Source organism: Melitaea cinxia, chromosome 13, assembly GCF_905220565.1.
Source record: "Melitaea cinxia chromosome 13, ilMelCinx1.1, whole genome shotgun sequence".
Classification (NCBI taxonomy): Eukaryota; Metazoa; Arthropoda; class Insecta; order Lepidoptera; family Nymphalidae; genus Melitaea; species Melitaea cinxia.
The window spans coordinates 2,531,646-2,541,959 of NC_059406.1; the positions used below are offsets into that span (position 1 = coordinate 2,531,646).

Below are 10,314 nucleotides of genomic sequence, written 5' to 3' on the forward strand. Positions count from 1 at the left end.
CACGTTAAGCCGTCGATTCCGGTTGTTATTATATACACCTGATAGCGATCGTTACTCATAGTAGGGAAAATTTTGCCAACCCGTATTCTAATAGCGTGGTAGATTAAGCTATAATCCTTTTTCTACATGGGGAAAAGGCCTATGCCCAGCAGTGGGATATTACGGTTTGAAGCTTAGATCTAATTAATTACTCGTGAATAACAAAATCCGCCAACCCGCATTGGAGCAGCATGGTGGATTACGCTCTGATCCTTCTCCTACATGGGAAAAGAGGCCTATGCTCAGTAGTAGGATATTACAGGCTGAAGCATGAATAACAAAATAATTGATTTAAAACGAAAAACATTATAAAGTTTGTTTATTTGCAGAAATAATAAAAATATTCTCATAAAATAAATACTTTCGAAAAGTTTACTTAAGTATCTTTTCAATATGAACAACTCTCTAAAGGGTCCGTGATTCGAGCTTTGCCCTTTGTTGTGTTAAATTAAGATAGATGATCCTCTGATATTTCGCCATGGATAAGAGGAGAAATCATTCACTTCGAAATTATTTTTGGCTATATTTTTATCGAAAACGTATGAACGAACCACGAGGCTAGACGATGAAAGTCAGGGTAAACAATGTTTAAATGAAAAAGTAAAAATGATGGGAAACTTAGTTAATGGTTTACGTGTTTTAAATTTGAAACGTTATGATTTTTTTTTGGATTTATCAACAGTAAGATTTTTGATACTTGAACTTATTTTAAGTAAAACAAAAAAATATGTAGATTTTATAAATAAAATTATTGTGGTAATCGTCTCCTTATTAGAGATTCTCTGGAAAAAATGTATCACTCCTCTTATAACCGGTAGAGAGAGTAAATAAAATCACATCAATTTCAATAAATATTTTATTATTTAATTCAAAATTGAATTATTTAAAAAAAGTGTTGTCTAATTGAAATAAAATTAAAGGATCATCTCATAAAAATGTTCCTGATAACAGTTTAGTTGTGTTTATTTCAATCAAATAACGAGGGTGGAGTACTCTAGGCCGCGTTAACATTTTAAAAGTTTAACATTTCAAACCATCAGGTTATGTCACGTATAAAGCAGTTATACTATTTACGTGACACATTTTTCTCAATTTCACACTCGACCGCCCGCGAAAGTCATTAATTGGCCGTTAATTACGTAACAACCGCAGCCATTTTGTTCGTTTATCGATCAAGTGAATAAGTAAGATCTGTTTTTGTCCGGGACTCATTGGGTTAATTTCCCAGGAGCTGTGAGGCGCTATCAATCAACGTCAGTGTCGCCTTTTAAATCGGAGCCGAGGTTCATTTTTACCACTCACGTAAACTATTCCAGTTTAAACTGGTATTATCTGGTATGTGGTATATCACCCTGATCGCGCTATAAGTTTTATTTCGCTTCAGCCTGTAATATCCCACTAATGGGCATAGGCCTCTTTCCCCATGTAGGAGAAGGATCAGAGCTTAATCCACCACGCTGCTCCAATGCGGGTTGGCGGATATATTCCCTACAAACACGCTGCATCTTATGTTATTAGTATTATTCCGATCAGTTCAATAGTTTTCGCAGTATAACCGAACAAGAAAACCGGCTCTCCATTTATTAGTATATAGATGATTTACCCCGTAAAGCTATTATTAGAACGCTCGAAGATTTCGGGACAAAACAATACTCAGAAGTGATAATTTCGTAATCAACTAATAAAAGCCCTAATTGGCGTCAAAGCCTCTTTGTGTACAATAGTTTGACAAAAGAACGGTCGTCTTAATAATACATTACACTGTAGCAAATTAATGCTATTAAAACAGAGGCTTTGAGGCTGATTAAACCTATTATTAGGTTATATGTTCAATTATCATTGCTATGTACTGTCCGACTACCGTAGATAAAATTAAAAGCCATAACCAGTAGTAACAACCACGTCATTGTAATTATTTGCGACTGGTACATTTTATAATGTTTACTAGCTATGCTGGCAAACTTCGTATCGCCTTATTTTTTTTCTTAAATATAATAATTACAAATATCAAAACAAAATATACCCTATCTTTCAAGTTGGATCAAACTGCACACGGTGTGCAAATTTGATTAAAATCGGTTAAGTAGTTTAAGAGTTAATCGCGGACAAACATTGTGACACGAGATTTATATATATTAAGATATTTGTGTGTATGTGTGCGTATATGTAACTCTAGTTTCTGACAAGAACGCTCGTTAACTTCGATAAAACTCGTTTTTCCAAATTTAAAATATAAATAAAATATGTATGCATTAAAACTGCAATTTTTTTTTCAGTTACACATGCACAGTTAAACGTAATTCGAATGACGGCTATCACATCATTGTCTCACAAATCAAACCTGTTTGTTTACAACTACATGGAAACATGGCACCGCGGGCCATGATGGGTTGAACTGCCTTAATTTTGTTTGTAAATTTTTTTAATCGCTAGCAGTTATTTTTAATATATATTTTTTTTAAGATTTAAAGTAATTTTTTACTCGACGTAATAAAATGAATACAACTATATATAAATACAATTGTACCTTGCGGTTTAACTAGCGCTATTTCCGATCCCGTGGGACTGTCGGGATACAAAAGTAGACTATTTTTTATTCTGGATTTCCAATCTACGTAATTAGTTTTATTACAATTATTTCAGTAGTGTATGCACGAAAGAATAAAAAATCCATCATTAATATTTTATTCTCTTTCACATTTTCCTAAAAATGCCATTGAAATTTTCAATAATAATTTTCTGCTTTCCTCTGAAGACTCTTTCATATGGTTAAACAATACCAAAGTTTCAATTGTAAAACCACATATTTAAAAAAAACTCGCTGTCATTAAAAATTGTGTTTGCTCGCAAACGAAAAAAAAAACCGACTTCAATTACATCGACAAGTAATACAACGTAGATCGACGAAAAAATAACAAGTAACTACGCGTTATCAAAGATTACTCAACAAGTAGTTATCAGATCTCGATAAAATTTATATGTGACCACATGATAAACATCAGCTTTCGATTAAATTAAAAATTATCAAAATCGGTACACCCAGTAAAAAGCTATTACGGATTTTCGAGAGTTTTCCTCGATTTCTCTGGGACCCCATCATCAGATCCTGGTTTCCTTATCACGGTACCAAACTAGGGATATCCCCTTTCCAAAAAAAAAAAGAATTATCAAAATCGGTACATCCAGTAGAAAGTTATGCGGTATAATACAACGTAGGTCGACGAAAAAAGCGTCAAGTAAAAACGCATTATTAGATATAGCTCGAAAAGTAGTTGTTAGGTCTCAAATAAATTTAAATGGGACCAATTGGCACACACCACCTTTCGATTAAATAAAATTTGTCGAAATCGGTCCACACGGGCAAAAGTTCTGATGTAACATACATAAAAAAAAAAAAAAAAAAATACAGTCGAATTGAGAACCTCCTCCTTTTTTGGAAGTCGGTTAAAAATTGCTTTGTTTCATTTCTGTTATTTTTGATTGGAACAAAATCAAAGTATCTTATTAATATTCATACCGAAACACAAAAATCAAATCGATCTTTTAATTTGAAAGTATTCAATAAGTCTATTTGAGTAATGAAGTTACTCCCATTCTGTCAGTTTTGATTGAAAACTTGAAAGATTTAATAAAAAAAAAATCAAATATTCCTACAATTTAATTAAGCACCCTTTATAAAGAAAGTTTCTAACTTCCATAAAATGTTCGATTTTTAAGTTCAGTTGGAATAATACAAAGGAGATGTTTAAGTTTTATACGTTAAAACATTTATTTCGTTTCATTTAAAACTAATAAATAGGATTGATTTTTAAATTGAAAACATTTAAGTTAGTGAACTAGTGTTGGTTACATTTTTACTAATTTTTACTGGTGATTTGTACAGAAATGAAAGCTGTACTTAGCGAATTTATCATTTTTAAAATCACCAACTTTATTGTTATAATCTGGTAAAATTTTGACTATCGCTATTGAACTATCTGTACTCATGACTATTGCCCATGTCACCACGCTAGGCTGGTGCTAGCTTGGTGATTGCAATGCTGGCCTTATCGGACCGATGATGTTGCTGCACGTCTTCGATCTGTGTATTTGAAAGACAGCACTTGGATGGTAATCCCGCCATCGGTTCGCTTTGACAGTTCCAAGGTGGTAGTTGAATTCTTTTTTCTCTTTTTTCGCCTCTTACGCCACCCACGAGAAGAGAGGGAGTTGCTATATTCTATAATGCCGCAGCCACACAGCGTACAATTATTGGATATACTATATTAGTATAAAATTCCTTAGCCACATAATCTTAAAAGTCAGGTTTGAGTTGTGACGTCATTATTCAGATCAAGTGTGTGTGAAGTGAATGGGTTTGGAATCCCACCAAATACTTTATTTTTTTGCTTATGTTATATATATAATTTTAGTATCGTTATGTATTATATAATTGTACACAAAAAAATCGTGTTTGGTATTCGATAATAACGAAATATTATTTTACTTTCACTTTGCTGTGGTTCAAATTGACAAGGATATATTTTCAAATATTTAACCAGCAAACTATTTCACTTTTTTCAATCTTACTGTCCGAAATTTGCTATCGAGTTGTTCTATTAAAAAACCATTATTTTTTTTATACGTACGTGTAATGTTTGTGTGTAAAATATAATAAATTTACAGCATTTTCATCCATTTTGAAGGTTTTTCACGGTTGTTTCACAAAATATTCGAAAATCAGGAAAATAATCGTGAGCTATCACGATACTGCTTTACATTAAAATTCATCCTACGATTTTCACGTGGCACTCGGATAGACTGACAATTTTTATAAATGTATTTAATGTTCCGTATCGATGATGACAGAGAATTTAGACAATGATAGTCATAAACGGGATATGCGATAGCTTAAGGATAACTTGGTGTGTACACGAACTTGTGTTGTAAAAAATAAATAAATAATAAATAAACGCATCACACTCAACGGCCCCTAGTAGGATGTTCTCCTGTGTTGGGGGTTTGGAAACACACACAAGCACAAACGCCCAGACCACGACAAACAAATGGCCAATACAAATGTCTGTCGTGAACGGGAATATAACCCGCGACCGCTGGCGCTTTGATTACTACACCAACGCGTCGTCTAAATGATTTTTCGGTTTAAATTTTAACCAATGAATTTTACTTTTTAGAAATACCATATGTAGGAACACTACACTTACTTACTTACTACGACTTAGAAAAGCAAAAATGATAAGGTGGTATGGGATTTTCTCTTTATTTATTCGTAATTTCTAGTTGTGAACTATTTTTCTCTCGCTGCTACATTTGCATTATTGAACTATTAGATTGTTAATATCAGTTTTTGTTGTAAAAGATTAACTGCATTATAATAAGTTTTTGAAGTAACGCTTCTTTACGCACGCTTGACTTGCGGAGTAAGTTGGTGAATAGGTACGTGACGAGAGCGTTATGCAAAGTGTGATCGGGTGACGCGAATGGAAGTTGAGAGGGTGATATAAGTTAGTGAAAAGAGAAAGAGAGAGAGTAACGTTTCGTATATAATTGTAGGCGCCAAAGAAGTTTTACTTCGGTCGTGTTATCTAAAGCATGCTCGTTTTTTATATTTTCTAATTTTCTTCCTATTCTTACCGTAGGTTATTAGGAATTTAATCAGTAAATATGATAAGTTTAATTTTATGTTTCATACTTTTTATGACATCATTACAGCCTATACAATCCACTGCTGGACATAGGCCTTCACGAGTTTACACCAAGAATAACGTGAACTCATGTGTGTTGCCCATAGTCACCACGCTGGGCAGGCGGGTTGGTGACCGTAGGGCTGGCTTTGTCGCACCGAAGACGCTGCTGCCCGTCTTCGGCCTGTGTATTTCAAAGCCAGCAGTTGGATGGTTATCCCGCCATCGGTCGGCTTTTTAAGTTCCAAGGTGGAAGTGGAACTGTGTTATCCCTTAGTCGCCTCTTACGACACCCACGGGAAGAGAGGAGGTGGCTATATTCTTTAGTACCGTAGCCACACAGTACACTTTTTTTTATGACATAAAGTTTTTAAAACATTTATTTAATAACTAGCTGCCCGGACAGACTTCGTTCTGTCAAAAGTTAATAGTTAATTTTTTTTTCCTAATAAAACCTCCCGTGGGCCTTACGAAACATACAAAAAATAAGTTAGCCGAATTAGTCGAGCCATCGAGTTATGCGCTTGGCAACATTCATTTTTATTTATATAGATTATAATAGTGAAAAACAAATAGGTTAGAAAGATATTTTCTTCCTAACAAATACCTCTTTGCTAGGAACACTAGCTTTTGACACCTTACCTCTGAACAAATAGGTAAATAAATACTGTTACAACATTTTTAGGTACAAATTTTCACATTTTCCAGTTTCGTTTATTTGTCTTATAAAAAGACGATACAATTGGTAATTTTTAATAGCAATAAGTCAAGCTTATCCTCACTCGGTCATTGATATTAAACTAGTTATCAGAAAGCCTTAGCCTTGCTCTACGACCCACAGTGATACATCCCATAAGATATACGTGTCTAATAAAATGGTTTATCACAAGCTACAAATTATGTTACAGATAACGAGACAGCTGTGCCGATAAGAGGAACTGATAGGAAGAACAATACCAACGACTTTATGGACTCCTAATCGACTCTTACATTAACAATGATGAATTATTAAGAAAAGAAATATAATTTAAATGTTTTGTATTTCGCAATGAAAGAGAGATGTTTGTAATTAACAAATAAAATTTTATTGAACTTTTTTCCTATGAATCAATATGTATTTTTATATTATTTTTTTTGTGAATGAAAACATTGATCACTTTTAGTTATGTCAATAAAATTTTAGTATTTCAATTTATAGAATTTTTAATCTTTTCTTATAATTTAATATCTATAACTTCTACTTTTTTTTAAAGTATTTCGTAACGTTATTCCAACAGTAACATATTTTTTGATATTAAATTTACATAAATTGTATAATATACATTTTATTATTTCTGTCTTATATTATATAAGGAAAACCAGGGATCCGTTTTTTTAAGTCTAAGGGTCTATCCTAATAAGAATAAATAAACAAATAATTAACATTACAAAAAGTTATTAAAACCTATATCTAAGGAATATATGAAGATATATGGAAATTAAAAATCCACTTAAGGTATTTAAGGCCCGTCAAAACGAGCAAGATAAGCGGAAGCTGCGTCATCCATCTTCTGCACGACGTGTGTGAGATAGGAGCGGTAATCGAAACTCGTTTACGAGATCCATCTATATATTCCCAGCATATTGAAATTGCTTCAATCCTTTTGTGGCATTTTTTAGAGTCGTTGTCTCAATTTCACTTTACATACTGTTCTAGCCTACCTTGTTGTGGAATAATTTAAAACATTTTACGGTTTCGATAATTTCAATAATGGTTTTTAAATTATATGAAATTCGACCCTAATTAAAAATTTAAATTAAAAAAAAATATTGAAAATAAAGAACCTTTTTTAAAAAAATTCAATTTGACTACAGACTGACAATCAACAAAAATGTATAATAAGCGTGTGTGTCGAATACTTGGTAGTGTGTGTAATGTTTTTTTTTTTTGATTTAATGTAATTTTTATGCATAATTTAAAAAAAAAGTGAGCATTCTGCACTTCTTATCTATATAGTGTGCGAAACTATAAGTGTGCGAAATTTTATACTCCGCGTAAATTTCGTAAAATGGAACAATATCAATATTTAAAGTTATCAGGTAAAGTTATTATCAGGTATATATTTATAAGATGATATTAGTTTTGTATAAGAATGTAATTATAATATTTATACATAATTATTTTTTGTCAATAAAGTTTTTAAATATAAAAAATATACATATATATTTTATTTAGTTACCTACACATATAAAAATCTTCCGTCTACGCTGTAAAAATCTTCAATAATTCAATTATACATTTACATGTCTTTAATTTTTTTGTAACAAGATCTAAAACAAAAAGTGAGTCGATGTAAAATATCCAATTAACGCCGTGACGTCTGGTGGTCGCACGACAAAATCTTTGATAACCCAAATCCAGGGGAAAATTCTATTTTCAATCCCTTTAAACTAAAATTTAACGTCGCTATTTTCGACACTATCAGCCTTCCATACCGAATGGGATTAATTAAATCCGATCTGTAAATGGTATGCCCGGATATATAAGTAATAGGGAATTGATTCGGAATATGTACGATTTTTTTTAATACTTTCCTCCAACATGGGTGGGTACTCTTTTATACTAGTTCTCGGAGTTATTCCTTTCGTACTTTTATTCCTCATACTTCTTCTTTCTTTCACTCCCCCCCTTCGCATTAGGGTTGGAGTTCCCATCTGCGTTAAAAACTAAATTTTTATTCTATTGTTATTTGGGGTAGAAGGTGTGGATTTTTCATTTAAACAAAAAACCAAATAATAAAAGTTTAATATTACAAAACTTGTCATATAGGTAATTAATATTAATCTTGGTCTTCCATTACAATAATATATAAATAAACTATAAATACATAATATCATCATCATCATTGGCCTCAATCCGTCTGTTGCAGACGATTTAAACAGTGTCAGCTTGAGTTAATTACACAGCTCTTTTCGTGACTAAATAAGCCGATACGTGAGCGACAACCTTTGCCACACGCCCTGCAGGTAAACCGGGTGGTGTCAGCGACGGAAGAAGCTTGTTGTTGTCGCGTTCTTCTTGCCGCTAAAGTCTCAAACCAAGCTTGATCGTGTATCTTGCGTCCGTCCACAACAACTTTACGCCATCCGTCACGACTCTCGGCAACTGCTTCCCAGTTTTGGTGGTCGATACCAAAGGCGTGCATATCTCGTTTAGCGCAATCCTTAAACCGTAGCATGGGCCTCCCCAAGTTACGTTTTGCGTTTGCTACAGCACCAAGCAAGATCCGCCGAGGCAGGCGCGAGGGCTCCATTCGATGCACATGCCCTAGCCAACGCAACCGCTTCTGCTTGAGTAACGCTGTGAAGCTAGGCAGCTGTGCAATATTAAGAACCCGCTCGTTGGTAACTCTGTCCTCCCAGGATATGCCCAAGATGTTACGAAGACAGCGCATATGGAAGGCGTTTAGTCGACGTTCTTGTTTCGCGTACGTCGTCCAGGTTTCAGCTCCGTAAGAGAGAATACTCAAGATGCATGCCTGATAGACGATCATCTTGGTACGCGTGGTAAGATGTTTGTTTTTCCATACTCTCGTATTAAGCTGCCCGAAGGTGGTCGCCGCTTTGCCGATACGAATATCGATCTCCGCATCAAGCGAGAGATTGTTCGACACGGTAGACCCTAGATACGTAAACTTGTTTACGACAGCCAGGGGCACGCCATCCAACGTAATTTTCGGTATTTTCGTGCTTCCCTGCACCATCACAACGGTTTTTTTGGCATTTATCGTCATTGAGAACAGTGCACACGCCCGGGCGAACCTGTCCAATATGGTCTGAAGCTCGAGAGCGGAGTCAGCGACAAAAGCTGCGTCATCGGCAAATAAGAGGCTGTCTACAAAAATGTCCTCGCGATTACGCTTGGATTTGAGAAGTTTTGTGATGTTATAGAGCTTCCCATCCGTCCTCGTATAAAAATGGATACCCTGTTGGTCATTGCCGAACGCTTCTCTTAAGAGTAATGAAAAGAATATACCAAACAGGGTAGGGGCCAATACGCAGCCCTGTCGCACACCTCTACGCATCTCGAACGGACCGGATGTGTTTCCGTTGAATATGACAGAACCTTTCATATCTTTATGGAAGCATTTCGTCAGGCTCAGAAGTTTTGATGGACACCCAATGCTTTCAAGTCCGTTATATAGTCCATCTCTGCTAACCGTAAATACATAATAATACCTTTAAAAAAATATGTGCTGTCTATACATTTTTTTATAACCATGCTACGGCTACAATTTAAACTTAACTTACACGTGCTAATGAATCTACTGCAAATGATTATTATTTATTATATTTTGACAAACTATTACTGGCTTAACAAACTTAATTACTAACTTATTACAATTATATATACGGTGGACATATTCCGAACTTATCAATTAAATATTCATATGGTACAAAATATTATTATAATATATTTACAATACAATCCTACTTGCTGTTTCTTTTGTTTGCTAACTTACACATATTTATGAAATATTTTAAGAATATGACCCTATTTTAACTATCTCGCTTAAATAATTTTTACAAATGGCCCCACCCCACCCCCACC

At 34.1% G+C, this 10,314-nt stretch overlaps 1 protein-coding gene across 1 annotated transcript; it reads right to left on the minus strand.

Annotated features, from left to right (window-relative positions):
• Positions 1-8,647: 8,647 nt before the first annotated feature.
• LOC123659228 lies at positions 8,648-9,835 on the minus strand. The gene has a single exon (XM_045594477.1). The coding sequence runs from the start codon at positions 9,833-9,835 to the stop codon at positions 8,648-8,650; it is 1,188 nt and encodes a 395-aa protein (XP_045450433.1).
• Between the last annotated feature and the right edge of the window lie 479 nt (positions 9,836-10,314).

Bases quoted from the DNA above. Each gene is read 5' to 3' on its own strand.
- LOC123659228 (XM_045594477.1), bottom strand. From the start codon at position 9,835: ATGAAAGGTTCTGTCATATTCAACGGAAACACATCCGGTCCGTTCGAG.